At 30.0% G+C, this 15,664-nt stretch overlaps 1 protein-coding gene across 1 annotated transcript; it reads left to right on the forward strand.

The window, feature by feature from the left end:
* The first annotated feature begins 10,306 nt into the window (after positions 1-10,306).
* LOC110607807 (ORM1-like protein 1) lies at positions 10,307-13,931 on the forward strand. The gene is made up of 3 exons (XM_021746968.2): positions 10,307-10,748; positions 12,549-12,697; positions 13,564-13,931. Exons 1-3 carry the CDS (start codon positions 10,572-10,574, stop codon positions 13,700-13,702), a joined length of 465 nt encoding a protein of 154 aa, XP_021602660.1. The 5' UTR covers positions 10,307-10,571; the 3' UTR covers positions 13,703-13,931.
* Positions 13,932-15,664: the final 1,733 nt, after the last annotated feature.

Raw genomic sequence — 15,664 nt, forward strand, 5'->3', positions numbered from 1 at the left:
GGGACCCCTGAAATATTTTTTGGGCCTAGAGGTTGCTAGATCCTCTCAAGCAACTTTACTTAGTCAAATTAAGTATATTTAAGACATATTGAAAGATGCAGGCATGTTTCATTGTAAACCTGCCTCTTGTCCTTTACCTCAAGGCTTGCATTTATCTCCTGATTCAGGAGAGCCTTTTGATAAACCTGATTTATATAGGAGACTTCTTGGGAGGCTCCTTTATGTTAATCTCACAAGGCCTGATATATGTTATGTTGTGCAACACTTGAGCCAATTTATGAGCATGCCCCGAAAGCCTCATTGGGAGGCTGCTTTACATGTGCTTCGCTATCTTAAGGGCTCCTTACATCAGGGCCTTTATTTTCCTGTAAGTACTGATTTGTCTCTAAATGCCTACTGTGACTCTGATTGGGCAGCTTGCACTTATTCCAGAAAGTCACTATCTGGATATTGCATATACTTGGGCCCTTGCCTTGTCTCTTGGAAAACAAAGAAACAACCTATTGTTTCTAAGTCCTCAACTGAGGCTGAGTATCGTGCAATGGCTAACACTGTGTGTGAACTCCTCTGGATTAGCTATATTTTGCAGGACTTGCAGGTTCACATCCAATTGCCCATTCCACTGCACTGCGATAACAAAGCTGCCATGCACATTGCCGCCAATCCGGTTTTCCATGAGCGCACGAAGCATATTGAGATAGACTGCCACCTGGTGAGAGATCAACTTCAACGGGGATTTATATTACCTCACCATGTCACTACTGAAGAACAGTTGGCTGACTTATTCACCAAGGCCTTACCAGCCTCCCGCCATGGCACATTAACCCGCAAGTTGAATCTTTTGCCTCTCCCAGCTTCAACTTGAGGAGGGGGTGTTAAAGCTACGTCGTTTTTTAATGCTTGTGGTTGTTATTTTGTATTGAACATCTAAACTGTGTCGTTTTGTCTGAACTGAGTTGTCTGTATGCACGTGCTGTGCATGTGGGTCTGTCTGGTATAAATAGGAAGCGATGCTTCCAGAACAGCTTGTAACGTCATTTTTATCCTGATTTTAAATAAAAGCTCTCGTTTTCTCTCTCTATTTTCTGCTTCTGCACAATATTATTAATTGATATTATACACTTTGATTATTTATAATGAGGTTCAAATATAAATGAGATTGTAAATATTTTTTATAAAAAAATTATTATATAATTTATTGAAAAAAATTTTATAGAGATAAAAAATGTGTTAAAAATAGATAAATTTAATAAATAAATACTTTAAATTTATATATATATATATATATACATATATTGTTGGAAAAAAATTTTATAGGGATAGAAATGAGGTAAAAATAAAAAATTTAACAAATAAGTGCATTAATTTTGTATTTATATTTTAAAATTTAAAAAAATCATGATATATTTAATTGGAAAATTTTTTATAGGAATAATTTATAAAATTAAGATATTTAAGTTTATATCAAATTTTTACAGGATAATTTATAAAATTTAGATATTTAAGTTTATATCAAATTTTAATAGAGATCATTTATATACTTTGTTGGAAAAGTGTTGAATTATGAGATTATAAATATTTATTTAATTTATTCGTTTTATTACTGTCGTACATTATTTTGTTTAGTTTGTAATTTTTTTCAATTATAATTATTTAGTAGGTAAATTAGGAAAAAAAATAATTACTCTCCTCTATAGTACTGTGTTTTGGGGCGCATACATAATTAATTCTAATATGGGTATGATTATATTGGTATACAGTCTAAAATGTTTTGTATCAAAAAGAAATTAAAATATGAAGAATTAGTTATAAAAATCGTTTGTGCCATTAAATTATCAACCGTGATGACATGATCACAATGATTATTTTTAGACAACTGATATTGAATAATGGTATTATAAAATATGAATTAGTACAATTAAGGGACGATGAAGATATAGAAATGATGTTTAACGATGTGTCGATAATTAGGCCAATAAATTCAATAATATTATATGTAGATATTTTATCTCGTCATCGTACAATAAAAGAGGGAGGTGTTTGTCTTTTAAGTAGTTGTCCAATTCTTATGGAGGGTGAAGGTGAAGAAAATATTCGGGATGGTAATTGTCCGGTTGTACGCATAGGAACTTGTGATGAAGTATATGAAAATGCACATAATATTGGCTAGGGTGAAACTAATGTTGATAGTGATTTTCATGATGATCTTGATACTGATGGAGATGATACTGATGGATCCTTGGATTGATGAGGAAGAGGACATTCCAGATGGTCAATTTAATGATAGTGATGATGATAATCTAAATTATGTAATGTGTTTTAGTAGTGGTTATGAAAATCCTATTAGACCATTGATATTTCCACCTCCATATTCTGAAATCGACTCTGATGTAATAAGAGTTGATTTTTATGCAAAAGATCAATTGAATTTATTTTAGGATAAATCGAAAGAATTTTCTGTTAGAATGATATTTAGATCTCGAGAAGCTGTTGTAGCTACTGCGAAAGAGTATCATATGTTGCGACATCATCAATTTTGTTATGATAAAACTAAGAGTAGGACATATTCGATTAAGTGTAAAATAAATTATCTGGTTGTCATGGCACCTTCATGTATCCCTCAAAGAAAATACTGATGTTTGGAAGATAACAAGATATCATGGTCTGCTCACATGTAGAAATGCAGGTGTAAGTAAAGATTACGATTACCTTGATTCTAAATTTATTTGTGCATTTATCTTACCCATGATTGAACAACAACTAGATATGAAGATTCCTACTCTTCAGATTGAGATCAAGGATAAGGTTGGATATGAACCGTCTTACAAAAAGACATGGATGGGAAAATAATTTGTAATTGAAAAAATTTTTGGTGGGTGGGAGGAATAATATGGTCAATTATGTAAGTTTATGCATGCTATTGTGAATTTCAATCCTGAAACAGTTATCACAATTGAAGATGATCCACATTGGATTGAATGTCATTTGGATGCAAATGTTAGAATATTTGATAGAATGTTTTGAGCACTTAAACAATCAATTGAAGGATTCAAGTTTTGCATGTCAGTAATATTTGTTGACAAAATTTTTTTTATATGGAAAATATAGTGGTTGTATTCTTTATGCTATCAGACTTGATGAAAATAATATGATATTTTCATTCGCATTTGCTTTAGTTGATAAAAAGGATAGTCAAAACTAGGGATGATTCATGGATTACCTTCAATTATATATGACTGATAGAGAAGATTTATGTGTCATATCTGACAGACACAATGGAATTAAAAAGACAATGCAAAAAGGATTAGTGGCAGCCCCCAACAGCCAACCATCGATATTATATTCGGTAATATCTTGAGCAATATACAATATAAATTTAAGAATGATGATATGAAGGAGCTTTGCGCAATGTAGGTCAGTAATTCAATTTTCATATAAACATATAATTTATTTTGTGTCATTAATTCATGCACGAAAAATTAATATTAAGCACTTACACTTTTTACTTTCAACTAATCAGAATCAGAAGCAGAAATTTTACGGTACTATAAATAAGATACGAGATGTCAGTCCCGAAATATTTGAGTGAGCCCTTAAAAAGCCTTTAGAAACTTGGACACGATCACATGATGGAGAAAAAAGATATGGATCTATGATGACAAATACTATTGAATCTATCAATGGGATGTTAAAGGGATTTCACGCATTGCCCGTCATAGCTATGATTGAAAAAATTTTCTATCAATGTGCTAGCTACTTTGATATATGTCGTATGATGTATTTGAATCAAATGCAAATGAAACATACTTTTACACACGCATGTGCAGAAATAATTTAAAATAATGAGATGAAAGTATCAAGGCATCGGGTGATACGATTTAGTAACGTGACTTTAGTTTTTGAAGTTCGTACTACTGGCACTGGAAATAAGCAAGCTGTTAAACTGATTAAAGGTACATGCACGTGTAGTAAGTTTCAAGAGATACGAATCTCATGTTCACACACCATAGCAGCTTGTTTGTTCAAATCTATAGATTATGATCAATTTATTGATATATACTACACCTTGGAACGCACACTAAAATGTTATGGTAGTATATTCAATCCGTTAGGACATTCTGATTATTAGCCAAAACCTGACAGTAAACTTCTAATTTCTGATATATAAAGAATTAGAAAAAATTTCATCCAAGAAATAGCAGAATTTAAAACAAAATGGATTGGAGGGCATCAAGGTTTCTTTGACATCTAAAAATGAAAAGTCTGGTCATAATAAATAAACATGTGCCATCAAGTGTTGTTGATTTATTTTATGTTAATATAATATTATAATTTTTCTGCATTATTTGTAATAAAATTTTATTTTGTAAATTTTTTTATTATATAATATGTCAACAACATCTACAAGTAGAAAATAACTATACAATAAAAAAAAAAAAGACGACATTATATATTAGTGATAATAGACGGGTGATTAAAAAATATGAAGATCCTCGAGGTCGTATTTGGTATGGCATTAAAAGGCATTTTGCAAACTTGTGCTATGATCTCATACAAAAAGAGAATGTAAATCATATATTTGTAGGATATTACTCCAAAAACATATAAGATTTTAGTAACGCATTCGTTGCCGAAGAGCTTGAATGGTGAAGATTATGGAATGTATGGGGCAAAATAGAAGCATATTGTCATTTCTATGACCTAAATATACCAAAAGTCATTTATGCTGACTTACCTCGAACAACAAATGATGACATTAGATGGATTTATGAAGCACTGCAAATTGAAATAAATATTATGTGTAATTATCTTGATCATTATCATATGCATAATTACCCATATGAGCATGCAATGGCCAGTCAAGAAACTTTATAGTGGATGAATAATTTTAGTAACAATGATGATAATAATTTTGTAAAATATTTGTCATAATGTTTACCTCCATATTGTTAGTGATTAAAAACGATTACATATAAAATCCAATATACCTTATTATTGTATCTTATTTAATCTAAAATTATGTCATTATAGGACAATGTCCACTTTGAGATATATATCAGGTGATATATTTAGAATGCCAGAACGTTGTTGGGCACTAGATGATGATTTTATATATCTATTAGATCCAAATTAGTATAATTCTTATAAAGTTTACAATATCATAAAATCTGAATGGTCATATAGGGTGGACTAGTCAATGGCTTTACGAGAGGAGGCTATTTCACTAAATATTAAAGTATCAAAGGAAAAAGTCGATTAATATGTCAATCAATAATTTTAATCAACACCGCACTGCATTATATTATATACGAGAGGAGAACAATCATATTAAAATATGATTAAATAGGTAGTATTTTACATCCAGAGTTGAAGATTTTAAGGCAGATGGTGATATTAATCATTATCAAAATTTTTATATTTTAGAAAATGTGCTTGAGTACCAATCCGATATACCACTGTCGGATGATGATTGTAATAATTGAAAATAATATTATAATGATTTATAAAATATTTGAGTTGAAAATAATGTATTGGTGCATGAATGATTATGAATTAAAAAAAGCCTTCTTTTATTATGGAAATTCTTGAACATATTACATTTATAACACCTCCAATATAGATAACATAACAATATAATTATTCTTCATCCGATATATTAAATTGTAAATGTAGATAACATAGGAGCACAATTACTCTTCAGTAGACATTTCTTCATCAAATGCATAATTTGGATGGTTCATTATATTTCTTACCTCAGTTTCTATGAGTTCACAATCCACCGCAGCTGCTTGTTCTTTTACTAATTTATACATGTAAAATCTGTAACGACAAAGTAATAATCTATTATTTTCTTTTCGAATTATACATAGACTTTCTTCATATGCCCCTATATTATTTCTTGCCATGTTAATAGAATAATATTTTATAATAGGAGAATCCAAAGACTGCAAAATCAGCAACAAGTTTTTTTGATTCGTTAATCTGAAAACTCCACTCTCTTCTCAACCCATCATAACATTCTTTACAATTTCTATACTTCTCATTCTTATAGTCGTCATTGAAAGTTGGAAGCAACCACACTCGACCCTGTTTATTGAACGATGAACTTTCAGCTATTCTTCTATGATCACACAAGGATGATGAATGCTCTTTATTTATATATAATATAGATCACAAGCAGTACATGTGAATTATTTATTGAACTTGCAACTTAACTTTTTTACAAAGTTGTATGTGACCTAATATGCACTATTATAATTATGATATGTACTACGACCATACATGTGACATGTTCTGATACATACTACAAAATTATGATATGTACTTCGACCTTGCATGTGACTTATTCTGATACATAATACAAAATTATGACATATATTCTGGCCTTGCATGTGACTTTTCTGATATATACTATAAAATTATGACATAAACTTCAACATTGGATGTGACCTATTCTAATACATACTACAGAATTCGACCTTGTATGTGACTTGTTCTGATACATACAATATAATAATAACATGTACTTCGACCTTGCATGTGAAATATTCTAACACATACAACACAATAATGATATGTACTTCGACCTTGTATGTGAACTATTATCAAATACTGAATATGACCCGTAAATGCACAAATTGCATGCAAATTATTATGCTACTATTGCATTTAGAAGCAACTGCTAACATTGCATGTCACTCGTACCTGCAAAGGTTGCTTGTGAATTCTTTTCCTTACAATTTGCAAATGCTACACAATACTTACTTTTTTAATGATATTTATTATAAATTTATGACTTATTTATTTATATTTTATTTTGAAGATATAATGAGCAGATAAAATTACTTTGATTACACAAGTCGGGGACCTCATAACCAGTCTTTATTGATACAACAACAGTCTCATAAATCACAGTCAGTTTGGAATGAGGAAATTACAAATGAGCCACCATATTGTAGGCGATCTGCGAATGTTTTAAAGAAAGATTTTCACACCCGTATTGAAGCATATCTTAGAATTTCTAGATATTATGGTGCTATCAGATTAAGATTCTTTTTATTGGATAATAATTTAATAATAGTATTGGTTGAGAGATTACATTCAGAAACGCACATATTTATGATGCTAGTGGGAGAGTGTACAATTACTCTCAAGGACGTAGGTGTTATTTCAGGCCTACTTATAGATGGAGATGCTGTTGTTGGTAATTCTGTTACAAATTAGATGATACATTGTCAACTGCTTTTGGGTCTCGTACCTCCCACTAATATAATGTGTGGTAGCTCTTTGCCACTAAGTTAGTTAGTTGAAAATTTTAATGAGCTACCAGATGATGTTGATGAAGAAGTGGTCCAGAGACATGTTCGTGCTTATATTTTAAGAATCATTGAAGGTTCCTTTCACTGATAGCTAGCATGTATAGTTGGGGTTTAGCATGTCTTGTTTGGTTATATAGAAAACTTTGTCAGGCTACAGATTCGAGAGTATCTCAATTAGGTGGAGCCTTACACATTCTCTAGATATGGGTATGAGACCGATTTATTTCAATAGCACCATTTATAAATATACAAGAACCATACAATGATGTCCCACTTGGAAGTTGGTTAGTATTTTATGCTTATTATGACATTATTTTACTTTGCGTATAACACATTCACATCAAATTCTTAAGTTTTATTTTATATTAATTTCAAATAGAGTAATGCACGACGTATCACTTAAGTTATGATACATATCTTAATGGAGATACGCTATAAATTTAACAAAATGGGCGATCCAGAGATATAATATAAAATATTTTATGTACTTTGATTAGTATGACATTTCTTATGTTATTGTAATAAATCTATTTTTTTCAGATGGTATGAGAGTCATATTCCAATTAACTCCTTGCATCATTACCATTATATTGTATACAAGGTCGTGACATTTCGAGAGTAATGATTCTCTTAATATGCTTCCACGTGGTAGAATGACATCAACCGGATAGGGTGTTGCGCCAATTCAACATGCAAAAACCAATACTAAATCCACCACACCAGTCAGCTAAACTTTACAACACACCTCTATTGTCATATAATATTAGTTGGATTACAGTTCATGCGCGTTGGATTGCCATATGGGAATATAGATGGTAGAGGTTGGTTGAAGCAATACCATTAGATGAACAACTTTATTATTATTCAGAATATCTAGAATGATATAGAAGAGTATCTCATCGATGGATATCGTATTGTGGTGCAGCTATTGGCACAGTGGTAATACTTTATTATTTAATTTATTTTCATTTGTTTATATTTATTTAAAATATCATTATTTAATTACATAATGCTAATAGAAGGATAGTATCGAGAATATTCATATGATAAATCAACCGTTTCCTAATCCGGGCACAGATCTTATTAAAAGATGGACAATAACCATGTCTTATGCCATGGAGGAGGAGAAACGAATGACTGAGATACCTCCACCATAGCCTGCTCCTCGGGTGCAACTTATGCCAGATAACTCTGATGAGCCTGTTGACTCCCTGAGGAGACATAGGTGACGTAGCTCATGCAAAGATACCGATGTTGATACACATACCACTATCCCGGCAAATATCATAATTTCAACACCCATTTCATTCCATACTCATAGACCATTTAGTGAAATTGGACAGTTATCAACAGGACCTAGTATTCTACAAGACAGTGTAGCACAATATACTATGTGGACACATGGTAGTTATATGCTACCACCTCATATAATCCCGATGCAGTGGTCCTTCCAGTAAGTTGGTATTCAAGACATCCATTTCAGATGCAGACCCCGGTAGGTAGTACTTTTGATACTTTTGCCTACATACCAACTTCATTAATGCATTTTATGCTAGACATTATGTGGATATTTTTCTTCTAGTCTAGGAGCACAACTATTCTCTAGCCATTTTGTACAGTACACGTCAGGCCAACACTATTCTACTGTTGTATCTGATGATGACTTTTTATTATCATAATATACTGCAACATAACATTCGAGGTCGGTAGTCCCTGATTTTAATATTTCTATGACCTCTAGAAATATTAATCCTGCTGCTGAAGGTGAGGGTACAAGCGGTGATCACTGACCATATAGAACTCGACATCCACATGAAAAAATGGGACTTTCATCTGGCACGGGAAGACATTTGCATCATTCTTAACATCATTTTTGACTTTATCATTTAAAAATATTATCTTATTTTTATTACATTCCACATTTCCTAAATATTTACATATATTTTTTTATTTTATTTTTTATTCTTATTACAATTCATAAAATGTTTATATTGAATATTTATAAATTAATTGTAATATTTGAATAAAATAGAATGATAAATATGAAAGATATAATGTTATATTATAAATAAATTAAAATAATTAATATTGATAATAATATTAATATAATTTTTATAATTATATTTATGTAAGTTTAATATATAATTAAATAGATTATATAAATTAATAAAATATAATGATAAATATGAATGATACAATATTATATTATAAATAAATTAAAATAATTAATATTAATATGATTTTTATAATTATATTTATATAAATTTAATATATAATTAAATAAATTATATAAATTAATAAAATATAATATAATAAATAAATAAATAAAAATTTAATTAATAATTAAAATTAATTAAAGTATAGTATTTATTATCGCATTTCTAGAATACGATAATAAAAATGAAATCGCAGTGTAGTGCGTACACTTTACCTAACAATCTACACGCATTATTGAAATTATTATTGCATTTTTAAAATATAATAATATTTATAATTTCTTTACCTAACAATCTACCCGCATTATTGAAATTATTATTGCATTTTTAAAATATAATAATATTTGTAATTTTTTTAATTAAATATTTATTATGTTTAAAGAGCATAATAAATATGATTTTTTTTATTATGCTTTTGAAATACGGTAAAATTTTCCTTACCCTAATTCAAAAAATATTTTTTTCAAATTAGAATTTCAAAAGATTTTTTTTTTTACTTGAAAAGTAAAAAAGGCTGGTCAGTTGTACGACCAATGGCGATATTTGGCGTAAGTTAATCTGAAACGACATTACAGTGCGCAAGGTACAAGCAGCAATCTGAAAAAAAGAGGCCCTCGTCTCACCGACCTCTGAGTATTTCCAGTCTCTATCAAACGGCATATAGTTTTGTTTTGTATTATTTTGTTTTTCTTTATTTAGTTAAATAAATTTAAAATAAAAATATTTTTATGCAAAAGTCTAATCCAACGGGTCACATCTTTAACAACCAATTAGCTTCCTTTATGCATATTTCAAGTCGCTATTCTATTCGGCGACGATTGATGAGCTCGAACCCCTGCCTATTGTGCCCACTTTGAAAATATCTTCTCTTTCTTTACCTATTTCTCGTTCTGTGTCGTCACGGCCTAAGAAACTAAACCGAGAAATCGAAAATCGTCGGACCCGATCTTTGATTGGGTTGTCATCCCCATTTCTGGGCAATCGTAATTTCTTTGTCTGCAAAAAGTTGGTGTTTTTATCGTCACCCATACAGAGAATGTACGTGAAAGCGGTACCACCGACGGATTTGAATAGGAACACCGAGTGGTTCACGTATCCCGGGGTTTGGACTACCTATATCCTCATGGTTTTCATGTCTTGGCTTATTGTTCTTTCCATCTTTGGCTGCTCTCCTGGCATGGCCTGGACCATTGTCCACCTTTCTCATTTCCTTGTAAGATTTTTCTTTTCTTACTTCCTCCTCTAGTTTTCCAACAATTTTGGAATTTTGATTTTAGTTTCTTTTGTTTGCTTTAGTTTCATAATAGATTTAAGTTTTTGTTCGATTATTGATGGGATTGTTATGGATCTGTTTGTCTCTTGGATTAGGATGATTTTGATTGGATTCTTGTTTAGCTTTTCAATAGTTTGTTATAGAATGTGTATTTCTAGTTTTGGAAGTTAATTGTTTAGCTGGGGCTTGCAGGTAAATTTTCAATATTTTTTGTTTCTAGTTAACTAATATTCTCATTTGTTAACCCAGCAACGATGGGTTCTGTTAATGAGATATGATATTCTCTATATCATATTCTTCTTCATGCTGCATATAAAAGCACTTTTCACTTCTTGCAACTGATGTTAACTTTGTCTTCTTTAAATTTTTGATCTGTTTGCATTGGTAGGTTCAATTCTAACCAGAATTTATAACTTAATGGGATTAAATTGCTCACTAATTTAGTTTGCCTATAACATAGTACAGCTACTTAAGAATTAAATATGCCTTATGATTGGCACACTGAATCTTCATTTTTAGATGTTATAAAATCTAAAACTTGGTCACTGCTAGATATGTGAAAGACAAGCATTTACTTCTTCTTATAGTCAGATGGATTTTAGATCCTCCAAAAATTTGTTCCAATGTGTAAGAGACCCGAACTTGCATGGCGGCCTAGTGATTACCAGTTATATATTGCAATCTTTGCAGATGTGTAGTATAATATGTTTCTACAAGTTATTTATTGTCAACTTATTTCTGTGGCTTTTGTACTGTAATTACGGCATCTCACTCAACTCTTCAGCTGCATGTCTTTTGGCCAAACTCATTTATATGAAGTGGAGTTAATGTGTCCATAGTTGTCAATCGAGAATTGAAATTTTCACTTTATGAATCAAGAATCAATTTGAATCAACTCATAAGATTCACTAATTGTTCCCAATATTCATTGACATGATATCTGTTCTGTTAAAAAAAAAAATCACAAGGACATAGTTTGCTAGAGAATTATCATTTAGCCATTAGAAGTATGCTTTGTGATAGAATACTATATTCTTATTAAGTTTCTAATATAAATGATGAAATCTTGAATTGTAAATGATGATTATCATTATGCATATTACTGAAACTCCAATTCTAATTATGAAATAATTAAATATAAAAAGGAATAGTTGATTAAATTAAAAGGTCAGAATATATCAATATAAAATTTCATTATTTAATAACCATAATTATAAAAGTAAGTTAAAAATAAAAAGAAGGAAAGACAGAGAAAAGAATGGCCAGTGCGAGAAAAATGGCCAAGGGATGGTAAAATGAAGTAAAATCATACATTTTGAAGCTATAGGGTCTAATAGTTAGAAAAAAAAAATTGAAATCAGTCAATTCATGTCTATACATCAGGTTTGTTTTTTTTTTTTTTCTATTTCAGTCACAACCCAGACATTTGTGATTCACCTCATATATCTGAATTGCTAGGATGTAGAATCAAGTAGAATCATATGAATTAAAAATCATAAGATTCTAACGACAGCTAACGTGTCTTTTTGCTTGGTTCTTAGCGTAAAATTTGCTTTCATTTTCTCTGTCTTATGTTAATTCAAATAGTACCTATATCTTCTAAAAGGAAAGATTCTATATTCTGCAAGAGACATTGGTTTCCATTATTTAATTTGTTTGTAGCATTTCAAATGCTGTGGCTGAGACTAATGTCACATTCCTACTCTTGATTTTGTTGATTATTGGTATGCTTTGCTTCAGATTACCTATCATTTCTTTCACTGGAAGAAAGGAACTCCATTTGCTGATGACCAGGGCATTTACAATGGGTTAACTTGGTGGGAGCAAATAGAAAATGGCAAGCAACTGACTCGCAATAGGAAGTTTTTGACTGTTGTACCTGTAGTGCTGTGAGTACTTCACACTTTTAACCTTTCACTGAAACAAAAGTCTTAACGGTTGGTAAGGTACATAAAATGATTTAAAGTATTCCATTGATTATGACATCACATGTTGGATAGCTTATTTTCCATTTATAAGATAATAATTGCCTAAGATTAAGCAAATTAGGGTCTTGTTGTGTATAAGTTATTGGATAAGCTTGTCCCGTTTGTATTAGCATGGGTCTAAACAAACCTTCTCCCACATATCCTGAATTTGGAACCTGAGATTTGAGCGGTCTTTTTTTGGTTTGATCAAGTATTTTCAATGAATGCAAACTCAGCAGACAGCTCCTAGAAAGAAGTAGCAGCATGTACACAGTTTTATGTGGTTGTTATCATGCTATGTCTCATTTTCCTGTCTCTAAACATTTCGATTTGATTTACTGGGCAAACAAAGCGTTCCCTTGGAGCCAGATAGGAATGACTTTTCATGGTTGTTTCAAAAGATGATGCATCTCTGTCACTGGACAGCGCTTTGTTTTGTCATAATTAGATGGTCCCTTTTGCTGGGTATCGTCAAAGCACCATTCCTTCTAAGAAAAGCCTCCGAGTAAAAGCTTTGCGTACTTAGTTCCTAAGCCAGGATTTCTTAGATTGTTTCTTCTTTTTTACTTAAGAAAAAGGAGGATGAAAGCATGTGACTGCTGGTGAAATTGATGATAGTTGCTTGGTTTTCTTCTTTTCCCTTGTGGAGTGTTGTTGTTGGGTTATAAAGACGCTTAATGAATGGTTCAGATAGTTTGTTAGGACTTGTTCGGTTGATCATATCTGCAACTATCAGTGCCCACAAGTAAAAAACCATCGTTTGCTGAGTGTCATGTTTCATTTGGCAGGTACTTAATAGCCTCGCACACAACAGACTATCAAAACCCAATGCTGTTCTGCAACACATTGGCAGTATTCATTTTGGTGGTAGCTAAGTTCCCTCACATGCACAAGGTTCGCATATTCGGAATCAATGCTGATCACTAAACTGCTAAAAGTTTTCATGCTCAACTTAAACATAGATAGATCCAACTTTTGTTTTGCATTCTGTGATGATGATGATATCATCCTTCCACAGATACTGAACCGTGAGGGATCATCATTATTTGTTTACAATCAAGCTAAGATATGTGTACGTCCCTCGGCTACATGTAGGGAGAAAAATGGTCACTATAATTTCCCTTTTACCTGTTTGTTATTTATTTTCTTTTTCCCATTGCCTTCTTCTGCATTCTTGTTGAGCCTAGAACTTCTGTTTTACTTTGTTCCAAGATATAGTTTTCAGATATCCTATCCAAGTTATTTATCTTTCTCAACTCTAAAATTCTCTAGTCCTGAACTAATATTATCCAAATATTTCGCTTGGAATTATTTTTAAGAAAAGAATTCAAATGATTCCTTGTAAAATCATACATGATTTTAATTTTTTTAAATAATTTTTTTATAAATTATAAAGAATTGAATGTTTTTCATTCCACATTAGAGAATTTGATTAAAAAAAAATTAAATTGTATTCTTAATCTTTATTTGAAATGTTAAATTTTAAAAAAAAGTTAAAAGAAATGAATTTTTTTTTTCTTAAATTTTTGTGTTTGGCAAAACTAATAATATAGAAATTTAATTTTTTAAAATTTTTGTGACAATTGATTTTAAATTAAAAGTAAATTTTATCAAAATTGTTAGAATTTTGTGATAAATGATTTTATTTAAGGTTTTTTACATCAAAATTATTTAATTAGCCATTAAAAATATTTTTTATTTTCTTTTTCTTTTAATTTTAAATTTATTTTTTATTTTTAACAAATAACTACTCATTATAAAAATGATTTTAATTTAAAAGTAATTATTAATATGTAATGTATTTATAATTAATATTAAAAAATTTATTATATTATTTTATTAATTTTAAAAAATAATTTTTATATTTTTAATAATAAAAAATTATGTAAAATTCAGACTTTAATGTTATTATAATAATAATAATAATAATAATAATAATAATAATAATAATAATAATAATAATAATAATAATAATTTTTTAATAAATGTGATAAAAATAATTGTTATTTATAAAAATAAATATTTATGTTTTGGTTAAAAATAATAAAAAAGGATGAATAAATTAAATAATTTAAATTTTATTATTAATTTATCTAATATAAAATAGTTCAATTAAATTCTATTACATTTAAATTGATTTCAAACAAATAAAATTTTTTATAAATAAAGATGAATAAGAGTATAAAGTTATTTGTTACAAAAAATAAATTCGATTAAGTCTTATATTTTGCTCAATGCGTAAATAAATTCAATTTAATTTTTAACCTCCAACAAAAATACAACTCAATTGTACTTATTTCCAAGTATCAAGGCTCTCTTTTTTTTTTTTTTTTTCTCAAATACTATATAGCTTTTTTTTTTTTTTTTCCCAAGATATGATAACTTCATTAGAAAAGCTACTGAAGGCCCAAAAATACAACAATATAAGCCCAAATCAACAAAAAGAAAAAGACAAGAAAATAAGATTTTTAAAGTCTAAAAAAAAAAAATCATAACCAAACATTAAACCCTAAAAACCTGAAATTCAAATATCCATGCAAAGTGTTTCGGACCAGCCAAAAAGCGACAATGCCGCTCTCCTGTGTCTTAAGGCTTTCGACCGTCAAAAACTGTCGTTGTTAGCACTAGTGTTTCAGAAAAATTCACTCTTTTAAATAAAGTATAAACCAAAGCTGATAACTTGAATAACCAAGAGAAAATCAAAACGGAGTTATCAAAGATATTAGAAGTCTTCCAAAATTAAGGAAAAAAGTGTTGATTAACAGATGAGAAGCACATGCAAGACTGAATATGAAGGAATCGATGAACTGGACGCTTGAAAAAAGGAGAGCAATCATTCACAATCGAGTCCAACCATCTCCTTCGAAACACAATAACAGCCTCTAAACC

The sequence above is a fragment of the Manihot esculenta genome, chromosome 1, assembly GCF_001659605.2.
Source record: "Manihot esculenta cultivar AM560-2 chromosome 1, M.esculenta_v8, whole genome shotgun sequence".
NCBI classification, from domain to species: Eukaryota; Viridiplantae; Streptophyta; class Magnoliopsida; order Malpighiales; family Euphorbiaceae; genus Manihot; species Manihot esculenta.